Raw genomic sequence first — 21,382 nt, 5'->3', positions numbered from 1 at the left:
TCGGCAAACCACTTATGAATCGTTTCAATCGACGGTGCAGAGTCCGGGTAATACTTATCCAGCTTGGCCTTGGTCTCGGATATCGTTTTCTTGCGAAGATAGCAGTGTTTGATCTAAACTTGAAACTCAGATTTTTCCATATTAAAAATAACTCGGAGGTTGGTCGCTTCTCAGTGCTGTAACTTGTAAATGCGTAAACATAAATGGCTGAAGTTTTGACAGGCGTCATTTGAAGGATCAAGCTCGACGAAAATGGTTCACATTAGTGAATACTAATGCCATCTCTTAGAATTTTCAGGTACTTATCAGACTGCCTAGTAAATCTATATTCATATCATTCGTAGAGGAAGATGTAGAGGCCGATGCAGTAGGAACGCTTTCCCCACACTATCCACGTTCAAGTCTGCCTTTTTTGCATTACGTTCTGCTCTCTTATGTATTCTTTTTGTTTCAGAGACATCTACGCGGGCGATTCCCATGAGTCTTTTACCTCTTTGGTCAAGATAGAAGGCGTGCTCTACGACTGGAACCTTCTTTTCCTTGGGACAGGAGTACCTAGACAAGTCAACGCACTAACAAGCGGCTATGTTAAATAATTCAGAGCAGCACTCTTTGCAGGCGGCGATTTTCTCATCCTGATTACTTTGAGAAGTTGTTTTACTCTTCAATGAATTTTTTAACGTGGTGTATTTTTTATAAAGATTTGTGAGACATTCCTTAATGCGCTGCTCTGACACCATTGGGATAGAAGCAGATTCCCAAATAATTATTAGTTTGGAATGGACTTCGTCGGCAATGTCTCCGAACGAAGGCTCCTTGTCTTTTTCTGAAAGACAGCCCTATAACGACAACGTCAGCTAGCACCCGCGAGTGAACGAACATTAGGCGTGAGCCGACAGTACGAGCCATTGACAGGTTCTCACAAGTCTGGATAACGTTCGACCAGAGGGAGGGGGAGTGAAGAAGGAGAACGGCGACCGGGGGGGTCCAGCTTCAGTGTAGAGGTGGTACAGACGCTCGTGTGCTCGTAGACAGACATGACCCAGGGACCGCACAATTATTTAAGCGTTTTACTCGAAAATACGCAATTTTGAGCCATTTCCCCCTCCGTGAGGATTGGCATGGGGTGACTTTGGCGACTCGGTACGGACCTCTAAGTACCCTCTGATGACTTTTCATCGTAAAGTCACCCTAGGAAGGCATTGGTATCGATTTTAAGCTTATTTTTGCAAAACCTTAAATTTTAGTGTTTTTTAGTGAAATTTCGAGATTTCACCCTCAAAGAACAGACGGAAGATATTATCCGATTTCAAAATTTCAAAGTGCGCTGAGTTTCGTATTGGACTGGGCCACTTTTCCGCACCCAGGCGTTTCCTGGACGCACAATGTTGGTTTTTCGCCCCAGCCTATTCCCTGCAGCCATTAGCATGTGCACTGAATAAGTTGAATGTCACTGGAGCTTAAACCAGTGTGAATTCTATAATTCCTGTATAGAATAATCTATTGAAACCATTTTAAAAAGAAAATTACGACTAAATAATCATTGAATTTATAAATAAATTTTTGCGTCAATTATAATATATTACAATATTATTTAATTTTAAATTATTTAATTTTTTATTAATCAGCATTGTCGTATTCAAATTTTTCACTTCATACTTCTCATTGGAAAAAATGAATTCTTTAAAATTTTAATCTGCATATTCCACTCAGTTGAAATCAACCTGAGGTAACCTACAATTAGCAGATTCATGCTTATTGAACTCAATTCAAACCGACTCGCTTTCTATTGGATCTTTTTTCCTGGGTATAACTATAGACTCAATCGAAATACTATTTATCATTTTCTTTTTTATTCTAGTAGCGTTAGTTCACCATTTTCTTTCAAAAACTGCCGGAAATTTCTCAAAAAGGTTCAAAATTAACAAAATGGCAGCGGTTTTTCTGAAAAAATTAAAAATAGATTTCGTCAAAAAACCCAACTTTAACTTTTTTCTAATTTTTACATTTTCATACATAATGAGAAGGTATTAATTTTATGTGAAAACTGACTTTCGCGGATTTCATCAAATGCCGACGTTTTGAGGCCACCTGATATTTAAACATTCTATATACGTGTTACGTCGTGAATAACCAAAGTTTAATTTGTATGTATTACTGAATGGCGAAGAGCAATTCAATACGCCTTTATTGCTCTAAAACTAGAGCAGAACTGCATATGCGTCGGGCCTGGACGCTACAACTAAACTATGGCCCACGTATACTAGAGGAATGTACAACCCAAGGAGTGGGGATGTGGGGTTGAGTTTAGATCGCTCTTCACACCCCCCTTTTTAGATAAGTTTTGTTCCTCGAAAAATCTTCAATTTTACCCTTATAGGTTTAATTGTAATACCCTTTTCCAGTAGTGGGCGCGTACTTGCAGCATAAGTTGCTACATGCGGCCGTACGTCGTTTTTGTTCTTTATACAAAATAGGCAGATTTTTTTCGGAATACAATTAGAAAGTGAATTTAATATACCGCTTTTGTATAGCGCAAACAATACAAAGAAAGCTATCGTGACGTAGCCTAAATAGGAAAACCATTCAAGACTAGTCTTCTGCTAAGTTTCAATTCGCATGTGTGTTGATATTCGATCTAATATATTTTGAGTGTCATCCATGCTTAATGCTCTGCTTAATTTGTCTATATTTATTTGTTTGAGCAATTGTGTTAATTGTCCTTTACGGTTTTCTGGATCTTGATGTTTATAATTTACATCGAAGGGAACATAGGGGCGCGTCCAAGGATCCAATTCTGAGGGCGACTCCTAAAAAAATGCGATTGGAGAAAAGCAAAAAATGTTTCTAAGGAGTATAACTTAAATGGATTAGATGTCTGCCGTGATTTGAGGATACACCGATAACTGCAAAAAATCGAAAAATTAGCTTTTTATATAGTTGGGATCGTGAAGAAAAGATGCACCTAACTATTACAATAATTTTTAAAAAATTTTAATAACTTTTAAAATAATTATTCCTAAATTTTAAAAAACGACGTTAACTGGAAATTTTGAGGAGTCGTGATTCGGAAGAGAGCCGTAACTGACCGTTAACTACAGGCTCAAATCATGGACAGCTGAATACGTCACAAACAAATTCGAGAAAAAGCCGCAACGGACAGTTACGGACTTTACTAAATTATCGGGCGGTGATTTCGAAGCCTTCGTGATTTCCAAGAGGTCCGTACGCGCTTACACCGTTCTCCGGGATCATCGAACCCCGAAAAAAATGTCTGTAAATCGAGAAACGCCGTAACTGCATTTATTTTTAGCTGCGAAATTCTTTTGCCGTGAACGGCCTAATATACATTTAATATAATAGTGTTGAACGTAATTTAGAAAAGTTCGAATTTGGAAAAAATCGAGGGCGAAGCACGAGATACGTGACGAGAATGTATTCGTTAAAGTGTGAAGCCAAGAACCAAAAGTCGCGCACCCTACACGCGCTGCAACTTGAAACCGATCAGAATGTGCCCGCACAGCGGGCAGATTTTTTTTCGACTGAGATTTCAACCAATTGTTAATTTCTTTTCATGTTTGTTATTATTTTTCAAGAATGAAAAACTTGTCACACCATAGACTGCAAGTTTTGAAGCATTTTTGCCACAAAGATTTATGCCTTGATTTAAATGAGTAATTTTGGATTGCATCGGAAACCAATGAATTTAAAATTCCGTAATGTAGTTGACGACAAGAATATTGCTTTCACTTGTACTATTTCCATATAAATAATGTATTATTCATTTAAAAAGTATTTTCATTCAGAGAATTCAAAACATACGTTATGTAATTTCTTATCGATAATATGGGTAAAAAGAAATTGGAGGACACTTTTTAATTTACTGGTATTACCTATAGGAGTACAAGTGTAGATATTGGATATTACTGGATATTCTTTTCACTATTTTTATTGCAATCTAACATATATTTATTTGTTTAAACCATGTAATCGTTTTGGGGGGCCTATGTATGGCTTAGGAGGCTCCAACCAAGGGGGACACAGCCGGGAAACTTCGACTGCGCCACATGCCAGTCCGCCACTGGTACATGGTTGCCGCGACAGTGGATTAAATATTTATGGTCGGGAACGATGGATAAGAACACACTACCAGTTTTCTCAGAGATTGGAATTATGTGTTTCAGAAGGCCTTCCTCCTTTTCTAGAACAAGAATATTTAGGATGCTGGTTAGCAATTCTTGTACCATAGCTACTGTTAATTTGCTGATGTCAATCAGATACTGATAGTTTGATTCGTCATTATCAAAGTGATGACTTGTGCGATGTTTTTCCTCTATTTTCCCTATAGCTGACTTTAGTGTCTTGGGTGTTAAATTTTGTGATAGCCCTGCACTCAACCCAAGGTTGGATGCGTCTGTGGCGAGCACAAAAATTTCCTTGAAGTTCGGGAATCGTAGTACTGGTGCTGAGCATAGAGTGCTCTTTTGTTGTTCGAAAATTTCAGTGCAGTTGGTTGTCCAATCGAATATCGTCTCTTTCTGGGTGAGGTTAGTCAGAGGTCTTGCTATACTAGATAAGTTTTTGAAAAATTTTCTATAGTATCCTGTCAAGCCCAAGAAAGACTGGATTTCCTTCACTGTGGTAGGGATTCTAAAGTTCTTAACCGCCTGAGTTTTTGATGGATTAGGTTTGACTCCATCCATGGTGAGCAGATGGCCTAAGTACTCAAGTTCTGGTCGTAGAGATTCGCAGTTTATTGGTTCTAATTTTAGTAGCAATGCTTTTATCCTTTGAAACATTTTGATCAAATTTCGGTTGTGCTCCTCTAGGGTTTTTCTATAATTACTATGTCGTTGATGTAGACAAAGCATTCTCTGCCAATTAGACCTCTAAAGGCGCTGTCCATCATTATTTGGAATGTAGCGGTGCATTTTTTAGGCCGAAAGGCATACGGTTGTATTTCTAGAGGCCTTGAGATGTTGAAAATGCAGTATATTTTTTAGATGTCTTGTTCATTGGAATTTGGTGAAAACCTGCACTCATGTCATTAGCAGAAAAAAACTTCGCTTGTCCGAATTGGCCGAGAACATCAGCGATAATAGGTAAGGGATACGCATCTTGGTCGGTATCCTTATTAATGTGTCTGTAATCGACGACCATTCTCAGTTTGTTTCCTTTTTTAGGGACTACCCAAAGTGGAGAGATAAAGGAAGATTGGGAATGTCTTATAATTCCTTTACCTTATTTTCGTAATTTTTAAAATTATATGAAAGCCTTTAAGGCCTGTGGTACATTCAATCCCACCTTTTGTCTTAGCCTCGTCTCGGAACTGTATACTCAGGATTTTTGCGTAGTTTATTTCCTCTGGAATTTTGAACGGAGTGGATTCGCAGTTATAAAATGGTACCCATAATTCGCCTTGATGAATAGAGTAAATACCATCTGGGATATTTTTATTTCACTCGATACATACGTTTGAATTTTTATGTTTGGCTTGAATAAGGCATACTTGCTCGAATTTTTATCTTATGTAATGCCCATCTTCGTAAAGCGGTAACTTGTTTTTGCCTAGTATTAAGAATTTTGGCGTTAGCGAGTATCTTTCCTATTTCTTAGGAAATGATAATCCTATTATTCCAGACCCTGGTAGGGGAAATTCAACAGGAATAATATGAAAAAGGTGAGGTTTTCCGAAGTATGGAATGTATGCGGCTTCTACTGTCTGATGTTGGTCATTTCCCATACAACAATTTGATTTTCTCATGATTGTCTGGAATGCTGTTCTCTTTTATTGGTTTAATTGAGGCTCCTGAATCCTCTCGTAGACTGTATATTTTTCCATCTGGTCGTTTTCCTCGTATGGATAAGAGTTTTTCCATATTTTTAATATTAATATATTGTAATATTAATATATTGTTCCAGTTTTCCACACTTGTGACATTTCATTTCCATTCTGTTAGCTAGTGACAATGATTGGCTTGGGACTTTACGCATTGTATTTGCTTGCAATCTGGATAGTGTATTTAACGGTGTGAAACCCCTCTTAGGATGTTATTGAGGTTCACGTGCCAATGCTCTTGGTTAACTCTCTATTACCAAGTTTCCACCTCAGTAGCCGTATTCTCTGCTTCCCCGATATTTTATGGTTTGTGGGCTTTAGCCTGCAAGCCGACTTCCCCTCTTAGGCTCACCAGGCATTTCTTAAGGTACTTTTAGTTTCTTCTATGTCTAGGGCAACTATTCTTTTCATATGTTCTTTATGTGAGGATTGAACCACATACTTAATTTCGTTAATAACTCCTCTGAATCGGACACTAAAATTCTGAGATGTTTCAGCCGCTCTTTTTCTACAGTTTTTCAACTTACTTCTCAAATGAATAGCTGAACGCACTTGTTTAAAATCCTCGGAATGCTCTCTCGGCATGTTGTTGAATTTCTTCCGAAATTATAAAGTCTAGTAACAGATCTGGTTGGCTGCACTGTTGCCTGATTCTCTGGACTTTCCTGATAAGTTCCTCAACACCGGCATCATCTTGTCCATTTAGCAGCTTAATAGCTCTAATAGCGTCGCGACCAGGATATTGTCCGAGGGGCTATTCACTCTGAAGTCAACGTTTCGAACGTTAGAATTTTCGTAAAGTCTGAACGAAATCACGTGAACCTATGAAAAGCATAAACTCGTAACGTTGAAGTCGTTGTAGGAATGAGAAAGTCAGTAAAACTACATTCGAAGTCGTAAGAATAAGGAAGGAGTCGTCATACAACGTAGTGAGTCAGCAAAGATAAGCGTAGCCTCGTGCGAAGTAAGTGCCGAGTCAGTACGAAGTCAGAACGAAGTGATCGAGATCGAGTGGTATAAAAATAATCGAAAAGGATGACAAGCTATTACATTGACTTCCGCAGACTTCGAAGTGAATAGCCCCTCGATATTGTCATCGGTTAGGTTTCTGTCTTATTCCGCCCTTTCGGCTCTCGTAGGTTCCCTTCACCGGAAGCGTGTTGGTTTACGTGCGCTGCCTTCGTCGCTCGCTGAGTAAAATTCTCTCTCCGTTGCTTCCGCTAGTGTTGACTCACTTCTACGGGCCTGGGACAGTTGACGCTGGCTTCCTTGCCTATTTTGCGTTGCCGCTCTCTCGCTTTGAAATGTGTTTGTAGGCTCAGGTGTGTTTCGACCTTGACTCCTGCATGCACTTCGTTTTCCCCCCTCTTGCTCGTTCGTGAGCGTGTGCGTTGGTGCTATCTCGTTTAACTCCCTCGCGTTCCTCCGGATTTGTGTGAGGTAGGATTTGATCATTCCCACTCGCATCTTCTTTGTCAGATTGCAGCTATCTCTCTGATTCTTTTTGAATTTTCGTTAGCGAGGGTTCCTACATTTACTTTTGAACACCTGATTTCGGAAAGAATTTCTACCATAATCAATGTCGGATGTGTGATTGTGTTTGCGTATAATTGTGTCATTTTGGATTTTGTCCTTTCTACTCTGGCTTCATGCAATCGCTCTACTGCAAATACACATGAAGTTTCGAGTCGGTTTTGTTTTTTATTAAAGGTGGCAGTACTCTGGAGTACCAGGAGTATACCAACTATCCTATTGTGGTCGTTAAACTTCGCCTTGCCAGTTCTATCTTGACTAGGCCGAAACTTTTCCCTAGAGATTCTGTCTCCATAGGCCATTCCGTACAAAGAGGAGGGAGAAGGATTTATATTCTTAACGACACCATAGTGTACAACCTTCTAATTTTTTTAGTTTAAGAAATAAATGCTTACAGCTGTGCTTTGATAATTCGAGGGGATGACCGTGGACTTGCTGCTCTTCTTATCTGGAGTATTATCTTTGTATATAGGTATTTGCCTCTTTCGCCTGATTGCGGGTCTCTCTCCAATTTGTGAATTTCAGAAAACAAGAGTTTTACGCGGTATAGTAGCTACTCAATTCACCAACTAATTTTCGCTTAAGTTTTCTTATTTTTCGGGGTTATTGTGTCGCCCGTAGGTAGATCCGGAGTTTCTAGATCTCTTTTAATTTCCGTAGAAATTCTATTATTCCCAGGATTCGTCACAATTATCCAACTTCTATGCGATATCCTTTTTAATAATTCTGTAGATTTCAAGGATTGTAAAAGTTGATCCAGGCAGAATCGGCAAATGTCACGTGGTAAATGACCAAAGTTTATTTTGTATTTATTACTGAATTGTGGACAGCAATTCCGTACGTCTTTATTGCTCTAAGGCTAGATTAGAACTGAATATGCGTCGGGTCTGGACGCTACACTAATGCCTACGCATGCTAAAGGCATGTACAACCCAAGGAGTGGGGATGTGGGGGTGAGATTAGATCGCTTGTAACATACGATTGTAAGAAAAAAGAATTCTCCTGGCCATAAAAGTTATTTACCAAGCATCAACAAACTCTGAGAAATTCTGCGATCTCAAGTATAGAACCCCGCCTGATTTGAAATGGAGTCGGTCCAGTGCCTTTGGTCCCATTAAATACGAACGAAAAACACATTTTCATGCAAACAATACGTTGGTGGCTGTATTAATACCGTAACGTTGATTTCAATGGGAAATTTTATGCTGATTGTCCAAATTTTTTCGTTGGATTCTTGATTTAACTTTCAGAAATTCTGCTCATTAGCTTGATTATTGGACATTAATTAGGATTTTAAATCTGATTTTAATCTCATTTAAATTTCTTTCATTTTAAGAAATGTTTAGAAGTTTTGAAAAAATTCCAAATTAATTAAATATCTGAAATGATTTCAAATAGTTTTGAAGATTTTTAAGAATTGTGAAGGGCTTCAAAAGAAGAAAACACATTTCCTTAAAATTCTTAGGAAAATTAAAAATGATTTTTTATTTGGGAAAATTAATTTAAGAGAATCTTTAAAAAAGATTTAACAGGATTTACGAAATTTGAAATGTTTTTGTTCTGTTTAGTGTTACGTGAAGGTGAGTGATTCATATTCGAGCAATCCGCGGTCGACCTATGTATGCATAAATGTGTATGACACGAAAGGACTTTTGACCTATGTGTATGTACTTGCTGGTTCATTCATTCTGTTCGTGACCACGCCCGAGCCTGGTATGGATTATGTAACATGTATCTTAATTAACGGAATATAAATTGTTTAAAATAGTTCAATTTTCCACTATAATTATGAATCGTTAATAAGAAAAAACTATTTTTTTACTAAGTAGTTCAACGTTAAGTGAATAATCGAATTTTCCACCCGAAAATTATTATTTTAATTTGTAACAATATAGTTGCATTCACAAAAAAACGACTTTGCAACCAAAAAATATTTACAGTTGATAATTCAACTGAAAAATGTAATTTTTAACCGAAAAGTAAAATTTTCCATAAAACATTTTAATTTCTACAAAGAAAGGAGAATTTTTAGTTAAATACATGATTTTTTGACCAAATATGGTATAGATTAATTGTCAGTTTCAAAAATGTATTTTAAACGAAAGAGATGAACCTCCAAATAAAAAAATAGAATTTTTAACAAATTAGTTGAACTTTTAATAGAAAAGAGGACTTTTTTACGAAATAGATACATTTTTAACAAAATAATTAATTTTTCAATTAAATAATTGAGTTTTTATCCAAACAAGATGAATTCCAAAATCGCCAATTTCTTTAATTTCTTTCAAATGCAGATCAAGATATAAATAAGACTATTATAATATAACACAATTATAATATTATCATTAATAATATATGTATATACAGGGTGGACACGCTGGGGCTTACATACATGGCCAGTTGAATGCTACCCGAATTGCACAATAGCAGCGTAGAAGCCATTACACAGGGGTATTTTTATATTTCGCGCCTTTAAAGTTGCATTCAGATCGGCCATTCGGCCAAGTCCGTGCATCTTCGGATCAAGTTTATGAGAGTTTCCGTGGTTGCGTTCGAAACTTCAAGCGGTTATGTTCAGATTCACCTGTTTGCCCTAGTCGCTGTCAGTAAATATAGGCAATGTCAATTTAAAGTTTACGCATGTAATATTTCATTCACTTTATTTAAAACATATCCTGTCTATTCATAACATACCTTTTTTTATGCAGTAAAAATAAGCGTTAAACACCATTCACTCTTCACCCACTGAAAGCGCAGAATATTATTACTATTTTATGGTATTTGTCACTGAGCAGCTATTCTATAATGGAATTAGCAAAGAAAAAAAATTACATTTACTTCTCAGTTCACATGTCTCACTTCATTATTAATTAAACACTGTTATTATTTGTAATTACTATATAACATAACCTATATTGTTTCGACACTTGTATCCGTTTGAAGTTTCGAACGCAACCATGGAAACTATCATAAACTTGATCCGAAGATCGGCCCTTCGGTCAAGTCCGTGCATCTTCGGATCAAGTTTATCATAGTTTCCATGGTTGCGTTCGAAACTTCAAATGGAAACAAGTATCAAAACAACATAGGTTATGTTACATAGTAATTACAAATAATAAAAGTGTTTAATTAATAATGAAGTGAGACATGTGACCTGAGAAGTAAACGTCAGTTTTCTTCTGTGCCAATAATATTATGGAATGGCTGCTGACTGACAAATACTATAAAATGGTAATAATATTCTGCGAATTTAGTGGGCAAAAGAGTGAATAAAATATTACATGCGAAATCTTTCAATTGGCATTACCTACAATTTCTTACAGCGATTTGGGTGAAAAGGTGAATCCAAACATAACCTCGAAATAATGACAGATCGGCCCGGCATGTTTATTATACTTTCGATTGATTATTCTTTACCAAAAAATGTTTTGTGGTTTTGTATATTTATTACTGGCAGTCTCGGCAGTAATAATTTAAGCAATAATTACTTAATAGTTATTTAACAATCCTGACTTATTCATAATTTTAATAAGTACCACTTTATTCCTGAAATTAATAACTGATTTCCATTGTTCTTTTTCACAGATCGATCATAGATGAAATACACATCAGAAAATTCAGATGCATTTTGTGCATTTCAGCTGGTTCATTTCAATGAACATTATTGGAAAACCGTTATTTCTAGACCTTATCCCAAGACTGGAGATTGGTTAGCCTAAAATTAATTTTAATTCATTTTGATGGTATAGTTTTATCATAAAGATATCTCGAAGAAATTTAATTTGCCTGAATTTAAATTAATGAAATATTTAGGGATTCTGAAATAAAATTTACGGAATTGGTGTCTTCATTTCTAACGGCATAATTTGAGCTTAAACGATAACTCAATGAAATACACTAAAATAACATTTCGAGTAAATTTCAATTACACTAAAAGATTTGTATTTTCTGAAAAGATACCAATAATGTATGAATTTAATATTTAGAAATAATAAAATATATAATTATCGCAAAACTTATGAAAAAATTGGAATACAAATTCTGGCACAAAATATCGCTTCTGCATTTATTACTGCTAAACTAACAAGTCTCTAATTTATTTTATTGATTGGTCAAACCAAATTTTAGGATGAGGTCCAGAAAAAACATTTTCTAAAATACAAAAAAATCCCTAAATATTTTATTAATTAAAATTCAGGCAAATTAAATTTCTTCGAGATATCTTTTTAGAACACCTATATCATAAAAATGAATTAGAACTAATTTTCGAGGCTAACTAAATGCCAGTTTGGAAATAAGATCCAGATATAGCAATTTCGAAAATAGAATAATTTCTCAAAAAAAATGGAATAACAATTCTGGCCTAAAATATCTTGTCTAGATTTATTTCCGATACAATTCGATCACCAACGAGTCTCTAATTTATTTTATTGGTTGCTAAAACCAAATTTTTGGTTGAGGTTCAGAGAAAGAATTTTCTGAAATACAAAAAAATCCCTATATATTTTATTAATTTAAATTCAAGCAAGTTAAATTTCTTCGAGATATCTTTTTGATAAACCTATGCCATCCAAATGAATTAGAATTAATTTTCGAGGCTCATTAAATGCCAGTTTGGAGATCAGATCCAGAGATAGCAATTACGAAAATAGAATCATTTCTAAAAATATGAAATAACTATTCTAGCCTAAAACATCTTGTCTAAATTTATTTCTAATACAATTCTATCACTAACGAGTCTCTAATTTATTTTATTGGTTGACTGAACCAAATTTTAGGATGAGTTTCTGAAAAAACATTTTCTAAAATACAAAAAAAATCCCTAAATATTATATTAATTTAAATTCAGCCAAGTTAAATTTCATCAAGATATCTTTTTAACAAAGCTATACCATCAAAATGAATTAGAATTAATTTTCGAGGCTGATTGAATGAAAATTTGGAAATCAGATCCAGAGATAGCATTTTTCGAAAATAGAATAATTTCAAACAAAATTGGAATAACATGTCTGGAATAAAATATTATGTCTAGATTAATTTCCGATAAAATTCTATCACAAACGAGTCTCTAATTTATTTTACTGGTTGATCAAACCAAATTTTAGGATGAAGTTCAGCGAAAACATTTTCTAAAATACAAAAAAATCCCTAAGTATATTATTAATTATCATTCAGGCAAGTTAAATTTTTTCTAGATATCTTTTTGATACACCAATATCATAATAAAGAATTAGAATGAATTTTAAAGGCTGATCAATTGCCTGTTTGAAAATCAGATCAAGAGATAGCATTTTTCGAAAATAGAATCATTTTAAAAAAATTGAAATAACATTTCCGGCCTAAAATATCTTATCTAGATTTATTTCTGATACAATTCTATCACCAACGAGTCTCTAATTTATTTTATTGGTTGACTAAACCAAATTTTAGGACGAGGTCCAGAGAAAACATTTTGTAAAATACAAAAAATTCCTAAATATTTTATTAATTAAAATTCAGACAAGACAAATTACCTCGAGATATTTTTTTGATACATCTATACCATCAGATTGAATTAGAATTAATTTTAGGCTGCTCAATCCCCAGTCTTGGGATAAGGTCTAGAGTTAATGATTTTTCAATGATGTTCATTGAAATAAACCAGCTGGAATGCGCAAAATCCATCTGCTTTTCCTGATGTGTACTCGTATTTCATCTATGATCGATCTGTGAAAAAGACAATGGAAATCAGTCATTAATTTCAGGAATAAAGTGTTACTTATTAAAATCATTAATAAGTCATGTTTTTTAAATTATTATTAAGTAATTATTGTTTAAATTATTATTACCGGCACTGTCAGTAATAAACATACAAAACCACAAAATATTTCTTTGGCAAATAATAAACAATCGAAAGTATACTCTTCGCCCATTGGGATCGCAGAATATTATTACTATTTTATAGTATTTGTCACTCATCAGACATTCCATAATGTTATGGACACGGAAAATAATTGACGTTTACTTCTCAGTACACAGGTCTCACTTCATTATCAATGAAACATTTTTATTATTTGTAATTACTACATAACATAACCTATATTTTTTGACAGTTGTATCCATTTGAAGTTTCGAACGCAACCATGGAAACTATGATAAACTTGAAACTTGATGCGAAGATGCACGGGCTTGACCGAATGGTCGATCCGAACGCATTTTTAAAGGCGCGAAATATGAAAATACCCCTGTACAATGGCTTCTTCCCTGCTCTTGTGCAATTCTGGTAGCATCAAGTGTGCCACGTATGTAAGCCCCAGCGTGTCCACCCTGTATGTATATATAATAGTATTATTATCTATATAATTTATATTTTATACTTGAAATAACGTAACCTCAAAATATACGCATATAAAGAGGTGCGCGAAGTATTCAAATAATGAGAATCGCCAGCATCGAAATCTGGAAATATTAAAATCCCAATCTCTTCATTTTATTCCAAAGCAGATAGAGATATAAATAGAACCGCCGAAGTGTTCCGACCGGCAATCATGCACCTTCGATTTTTCAAATTCAGAAGAGGAGAAATGGGTTTCGCGCGCAACCCAGTCATTTACATCGTCTCCTACTATATTCACACGCACATATACCTGTGATAGTATTGTACCAGGTCACGTTTTTGATCTGGGATAACTGCTCTACGGTCGGAAAGTGACACGTGCTGCCGAAAGTGGTGGTTCGACAGCGGCGCAACATCGCATTTATGCAACGCGAGTTCGTTGAAATAGACGATTCGAAACGCGGAAAATTGAATTTAGCGAGTAGTGACTCTACCGAAATCGCAACACAGCGAACAGTATTGTTTAGCACGGATGTTGACAGGAAGGTGATGAACGTAAATCTAACGAGCGTGCTGTACGTCGCTGACCTGCGCGCGAACTTGTTGTCCGTCTCGAAGGTGACGGATAAAGGCTTCAAAGTGTTATTCACCCGACATCACGCAACCGTTAGCGGAAATGATGGAATCTTAAAAGCGATAGCCGATCGTGACGGACACTCATACTACGTACGCGAGATTAGGCAGGAATCGTGTAGAAAGACTTCGGTAAGTTCGTGTGACGCGTAAAAGCCATTAGAAATTGTAAAACATGGTACCGTCGTCTAGGACACTTAAACGTGCATGATCTCTGCAAGGCGAATCGGAATAAACCAGTGCTCTGTATAGATCTCGAAAAAAAATGAAAACAAATTAGAATGTGAAATTTGTCTACGCGGAAAAATGACGAGAACCCCTTTTCCAAAGAAATCGGAAAGAAAAACGGAAATTTTGGACATAACTCACAGCGATCTCTGCCGTCCCATGCGAATTGAATCCAAGGGTAATGCGAAATACTTTATGATCTTCTTTGATGATAAATACAGGTGGTGTGAAGTGCGTTTTCTCAGGAGAAAAAGCGAAGCTTTTGAAGCTTTTAAAGTATTAAAAGCGCTTGTAGAAAATCAAAAGGGAAGACGAATCAAGTGTCTACAATCTGACAACAGAACCGAGTATCTTTCCAAGGAATTTAACGAGTTTCTAAGTACACACGGTATTCAAATAAGACTCACGGTTGCCTACAGCCCCGAACAAAACTGAATAGCTGAGAGGAAGAATAGGACTCTCCTGGAAATGGCTAGGTGTCTTTTCATCCAATCAGGTTTACCTTTATCTTTTTGGGCAGAAGCAGTTTCGACTGCGAATTATAATTGGAATCGAAGTCCAACGAAGAGCCTAGATGGACGAACGCCGTGCGAAGCATGGACCGGAAGAACACCGAACGTAAGTTATTTCCGGGAATCCGAATGCAATGTTTTTATTTCAGATAGATACTTTAAGAGGGGAAAGCTTGAAGAACGTGGGAGAAGAGGTCCAGGAAGACCACAGAAAATCCTTACAGGACTCAGAGGTAGACCGAAGAAGCTATATCATCCACCTGAGGATGAAGCCAGGTATGTTGAATTTCAGGAAGCTTTTGTAGCAGAAATACCTGCGAAGCAAGCAATATCTGGTACAGATTGCGAGGACTGGCTGCAAGCAATGGCTGAAGAAGTGAAGTAAATCCTGAAAAATGAAACTTGGCTACTCGTGGAACGTACTGGAAGTAAAAAGGTCATCGGAAACCGAATGATTTTGAGAAACAAATATAAACCAGACGGATCAGTGGATAGAAGAAAGGCTTGTATTGTGACACGAGGCTTTGCTCGCAACGAATTATAGCATGGCGATCAAGCAGCTGGATATTACAACGCCGTATCTAAATGGTGTGATCAAGGAGGAAATATTTATGGAAATCCCAAAATATCTGAAAGAAGCCTTAGAAAATATCGTCCATATGGAAAGCAGTTGCAATAAAATAACGATTAAGGTCGAAAGCATGCTGCAGGAATTGAAAACTGGAGACAAGGTATGTTCATTAAAAAAATTCTTATATGGTCTACGCTAGGCCGGAATAAGCTGGTACGAAAAGTTGGACGAAATGATGAGGAAATTTGGAGTGATGCCAACTAACGCAGATGCTTACGTATACTATATAGGACAAGGGGAAGCCACGATTTGATCGTCGTGTACGAGGACGTCAATCTCGTCTTCTCCCAAAATAAAGATAAGATTCTTAAATTAAAGGAATACCTCTCACAAGAATTCGAGATCAAGGATTTCGACAAGTCGAAATATTGCACCAAATGGGATACATTATAGATGTATTGAAACGTTTTGGAATGTCATATTCGAAACCTGTAAGTACTTCTATGGATGTGAATGTAAAAGTGACAAAATCAGAGCAGGATCCGAAAGTCGAGGAGAGGAAGCTGCCTTTTAGAGAATTGGTGGGTGCACTTATGTACTTAGCTGTTGCAACGAGACCTGACATCTCATATGCTGTTAGTGCACTGAGCCAGTTTAACACCTGTTACGGAAAAATTCACTGGACAGCAGCAAATCGTGTGTTGCGCTATCTGAAAGAATCAGTTCAATTAGGGCTGATATTTAAACCAGTATCGGAATCTCTAAAAGGATACGTCGATTCCGATTGGGTCAGCTGTTCGATAGATAGGCGATCGTACACAGGATACATTTTTAATCTTGGGAATTGCGCCATGTCTTGGAATTCCAAGAAACAAAGAACTGTCGCCTTGTCATCAACAGAAGCCGAATACATGGGATTAGCAGAAGCTGCCAAGGAAACCATGCACCTTCGAGGATTTTTGGATGAATTAGGATTCATGAGTCTGGCTAACACCACGGTTCTGCATGAGAATATAGGAGACTAACGGCTTGCCGAAAATCCCATTTTTCATACCAGAACTGAGCACATCGACATGCGACACCACTTCGTACGTGAATGGTTGCAAAAGAAGCAGTTGAAATTGGAACATATCTCGAGTGAGGATATGGTTGCTGATATGCTAACCAAAGCATTGCCGATACTAAAACATCAACGGTGTTTGGAGATGCTAGGCCTTGGAATTTGAGGTGGTCTTCAAATCATCGACCCCGCCTCGAGGGAAAGTGTTGTATTTACTGTAACGTGAACGTGAGTGATTCATATCGAGCGATCCGCGGTCGATCTACTCGTATGTATGCCTGAATATGAATGACACAAAAGGACTTTTGACCTATGCGTATGTACTTGCCGGTTGATTCATTCTGTCCGTGACCACGCCTGAGCATGGCATGGATTATGTAACATGTACCTTAATTAACCGAATATAAATTGCTTAATTCTGTTTACCGTGCTTTATTGTGTTCCGTTTACCTCCACAGTACACCTGCTCACAGTTTTTCGGCACTGTTTTATTTTATTTCAGGGTTGCCGTTTTAATTTATTTATTTATTGGCCTGGGATTTTATACATTTTTTAGACCCAAAAATATAAATCCACGTAATAATTTTTAATTCTCTAAATTAAAGAATCAATCAATGAATTTAAAAAATTTCAAAATTATACTATTTTAGGGAATTTTAAGATAGAAACATTAAAAATTGAACAATTACATTTTTTTATAAACTGAATACTTCTTAAATTATAAGTTAATTTATTTTTATTTCAAATACTTTAAAAATCCTTAAAACACTTAAAAATTGTATTTAAAAATCTTGAATAATCTGAATATTGTTCTACGTTTTTCAAAATTTAAATGGTTTTTGAAACTTTTAAAGAACTTCTAAATTTCTTTTAAAACGATTTGCATTTTTTCCTAAATCTTTTTTAAGAAATTATGCCAAATTTTATAAAAATGCTTAAAATTTGCAACATTCATTTTGCATAGTTTCGTTAATCCTTCTAAATCTTTTTAAACATTCTCTTAAATGAATTTTTCAAAATAAAAAATCATTTTCAATTTCCCTACGAATCTTTAGGATATGTGTTTTATTCTTTAAAAGCCCTTCACAATTCTCAAAAATGTTCCAAATAATTTGAAATCATTTCAGATATTTAATTAGGTTTGAATTTTTTCAAAACTTTTTAATATTTCTTGAACTGGCTCGATTTTTTTCTAAAGATAGTAGGTGTTGAATGGTTATTTGTACAGAACAATTCAACATTTTGAGTAACAAATAAAAAATTTATTTTTGTGCCTTTAATTGCGAATATATATTATTTTAAAGTTATTTAAAAATTAAAAATATTTTATAAAGTTTCAATCGGGTGTTTAAAATTTGCCCAACTAATAAAACTTTCAAATCTAAACAGTTTAATTTTTAAAGTTTAAATCTGGAAATTCTAAAATTATGAACTGATTCCGAATCGTCTTGTAAAATCAGTTATTATGTGCTTTTTAATACTGAAAGTACAGTTTCAATTAAAAATTATCAATTAATTTATATTCAAATTTTTTAATCCTAAACCATCTATTTCAAACATTTCGATTTTTATTTTTTCAAGTCTTTCAAACTGCATTTTAAAATTCTTTAAATAAAAATGTACGCTTGAAAACTAAGATAGAACATTTTTCAAGTGAAATATTTTCGAATGACGCATTGTAAACTGAATGATATCATAGTTGAATAATATAAAAATTTAGCTAATTATTTAAAACACCCTTGAAATCAAAGTTTGACAGATTTATTTTCTAAAAATTGTAAAATTCCCGGCAAAAAAATTGATTCACTCTCATTTCCTGATTCCCAGGTCCAGCGGCCACCCTGTATTTCCACAGGTGACAACGTATCATTTGACTCTCTATTTTCTTTTCATTCTACTCAGTGCTGTCTGCTCATCACAGCCACAGCCATTCAAATGTTCGCGCGGCTCTCCCACCAGTGCCTCCATGCGACGGTTCTCCGCAACGAGGGAACCGAGGCTACACACTTAATTTGAATGAGTCAAAAATGACTGATTGCCAGTCAATTTTGACTGATTTAAATAGTGCGGATTCGACGACTGACAAATTAGTCAAAAATGACTTTTTGAATCAGTCATTTTGACTGACTGACCCAATCAGTCATGTTGACGATTTTTACAGTCATTTTGACTGATTCTGGCAGTCATTTTCACTTATTTAGAATGCAAATTTAACTGATTTAGTCTGTGATTTTGACTGATTTAGACTGTTTAAATCAATCAATTCGATTGATTAAATCATTCATTTATGCCTTATGATAAATATTTAATTAAATGTAGGAATTGAATGAACAATATTAATGTACAAATTATTTTCGTTTATTTACATATATTTATACAAACTATTTTTACTCTGTATATTAACCCCCTGTAAAAAAAGAACTTAAAAATAATGATATAGTAAGTTAAAATATTAAAGTTTATAATTTATTCGATATTAGAACGTAAATTATTTAAAGTCGTTACTGAATTTTCTGCGTTTGTCTTAGGAACTTTATACAAATATGCTTCTATGAAATTATAAAAAAAATTCAGTGAATTCGCTTAACAAACATCCATGACATAATGCATTTTAAAAAGTATGTCAAACGCTGCTAGTAGAGATCCGTTGTCGGCTGTTTCAATTTTGTTGCTGTCGGCAATTAAAAAAAAATTTGTCTCCAGCTTCCGATTGAAGACATAAGATGTAAGGCTGGATCCTGCCTTGAGTTGTTTTTGAAACTTGTTCAATGAACTCCTCGACGTTTATTTCGCTCTGAAAACAAAAAAAAACATTTTAATGATGTGAATAAATATAAATTTAGACTATATTTTTACTTTTGCATTTTAAAATAAAATTCCTACCTTAACAAATCGTATAAGATCTTTTTTGGGAATCTCAAAACCTGATGTTCCATTCAAAATAGTTTCCTCAACTCGGGCCTGTGTAAACAAAAAGTAAAAATAAATTAAAAATCTTTTTTTTTAACTGTAATATTTATAATCATTAATTAATGTTTAAATCTTTACCCTTTTGATTCCCTTTTTTGTGAAATTTGTCGTGGGCAGCATCTCAAGCAAAACCAGTAAAGCCTTCAAATTATCTGAAAAATGTACCAAAATGTATTAAACGTATACAGTATGAGGGAAATTATACTATAGGTAAATCAATCCTTATGATCTACATCTTGTCTCTTTAAAAAAGCGAAATTTATTCAAGGCGCATAAGATAGAGAACATTTTTAATTTATATTACATTGCACCATTCAAATTATTATTCGCGAAAGATTTGTTGCAAATTAAACTAATTAAATTACTAGCAGTAACAAATTTCGTTCATCTTATTACTTTCGATGACTTACCTTTGATTTTATTTAAAGTGTGCTCACTAAAACCGTTGTTCTTCAAGAAATCACAAAGATTGTTGATGTCCAGTTCTTCCATACTGCTAAATCTAATCTGCGGACCAGATAAAATTAATATTGCAATGCATATAAAAATGTAAAACATATTTATTTATTACGCTGGACTAAAAAGGTTAAAATTAGTGGAATATTTGAAGAAAATTATTATAGTGATATTTTTCTATAAGTTTCAAGTTCATTGGAAAAAATAAAAACACCTTACAAACTGATAGCATAAGAGTTAACTAATTTTTATCATCAATACATTTGGTAGAAAAAATTTAACTTATCGAAGTTATATGAATGTTTACCTAAAATAACTACTTTAATATTGTTACAAATTTTGACTTAGAATTTAACGTCCAATCTCTTGTCTCTTCATATTTGAATTGTTCAAAATAATGCAATTTTCAAATGATGTTTTTTTAAGCTAAATACATTCCAAATAAAAGAAGTTAAAATTGCAATAGTGTCACGTTAATCAAATTCAAAAGTATTCATGGACCAAATGCATTTCAAATCAGTATATCAATATATATTGTTTTTAGATGAAGTAGTTATGCGTATTTTAATTCTGCCCAGTAACAAACGTGGAATTCAGAAAATCTGAGAATATTAATTTTTCTCTATTCAACGCTTATTATCGGGTGTGCTTTGTTTGTTAAAAATCTAGAATTTTTTCGCTAAACTTCTATATCGTATTAAATCAAGTATTTCGAAGAATATTGTGAAATATGAAAACAGCAAAACTGCTAACAATAAAATTTTATGTTTTAAGTAACGGAAAATTGATGCTTACCTTTTTTTTATAATTATTGGCACCGCAAAATACTCTAAAACCACAAAAACACTCTAATCACATAAAATGTCACTTCCACTATACATTTTTACTTTGCACAACGTACAGAACTTTACACTTTGAAGATGAAATTCAATCTGAAAGGATTTGGATTCGTACGGTCACTAATGAGTCATCAACTCAAGAACTTTCCCTTTTAAAAGGGACGAAATAGTGAACTTTCGAGTGCAAAGACAATCCAGGTATATTTTCATGGCGGCGCTACACAGACAAGAAAATGTAGCTGTGTGCAGGTAGAAATGTACTTAGGCGGCATCGTACTATTGTTTGATGCAGGCAAGGGCGACAGCTTGCCACCACTGAGAAACTCTAGTGAAAATTGTTATATTAACTGAAAATCGGCAAGTTACAAAAATATCAAAATTTTTCGAAAAGTTACAGCTCCCCAGCCCCCTCTATTTGGGTTTTA

The 21,382-nt window shown here is 34.7% G+C and overlaps 2 protein-coding genes across 3 annotated transcripts; one reads left to right on the top strand and one right to left on the bottom strand.

Moving 5' to 3' along the window:
- Nucleotides 1-16,069: 16,069 nt before the first annotated feature.
- Nucleotides 16,070-16,657, top strand: LOC117180472 (secreted RxLR effector protein 161-like). The gene has a single exon (XM_033372971.1). The coding sequence runs from the start codon at nucleotides 16,070-16,072 to the stop codon at nucleotides 16,655-16,657; it is 588 nt and encodes a 195-aa protein (XP_033228862.1).
- A 2,467-nt stretch (nucleotides 16,658-19,124) lies between these two features.
- Nucleotides 19,125-21,025, bottom strand: LOC117180297. 2 transcript variants are annotated; one of them, XM_033372713.1, is made up of 5 exons: nucleotides 20,914-21,025; nucleotides 20,073-20,169; nucleotides 19,741-19,814; nucleotides 19,576-19,653; nucleotides 19,125-19,486 (listed from the first exon to the last, which is right to left on the bottom strand). In XM_033372713.1, the coding sequence occupies exons 2-5, from the start codon at nucleotides 20,152-20,154 to the stop codon at nucleotides 19,352-19,354; spliced, it is 369 nt and encodes a 122-aa protein (XP_033228604.1). In that variant the 5' UTR covers nucleotides 20,155-20,169; nucleotides 20,914-21,025; the 3' UTR covers nucleotides 19,125-19,351. The 2 variants fall into 2 exon arrangements, with proteins under 2 accessions (XP_033228604.1, XP_033228605.1); XM_033372714.1 differs by having other exon boundaries at nucleotides 20,073-20,164.
- Nucleotides 21,026-21,382: the final 357 nt, after the last annotated feature.

The sequence above is a fragment of the Belonocnema kinseyi genome, chromosome 9, assembly GCF_010883055.1.
Source record: "Belonocnema kinseyi isolate 2016_QV_RU_SX_M_011 chromosome 9, B_treatae_v1, whole genome shotgun sequence".
In the NCBI taxonomy this organism is placed as follows: domain Eukaryota; kingdom Metazoa; phylum Arthropoda; class Insecta; order Hymenoptera; family Cynipidae; genus Belonocnema; species Belonocnema kinseyi.
This window is presented reverse-complemented; position numbering and strand designations above follow the sequence as displayed.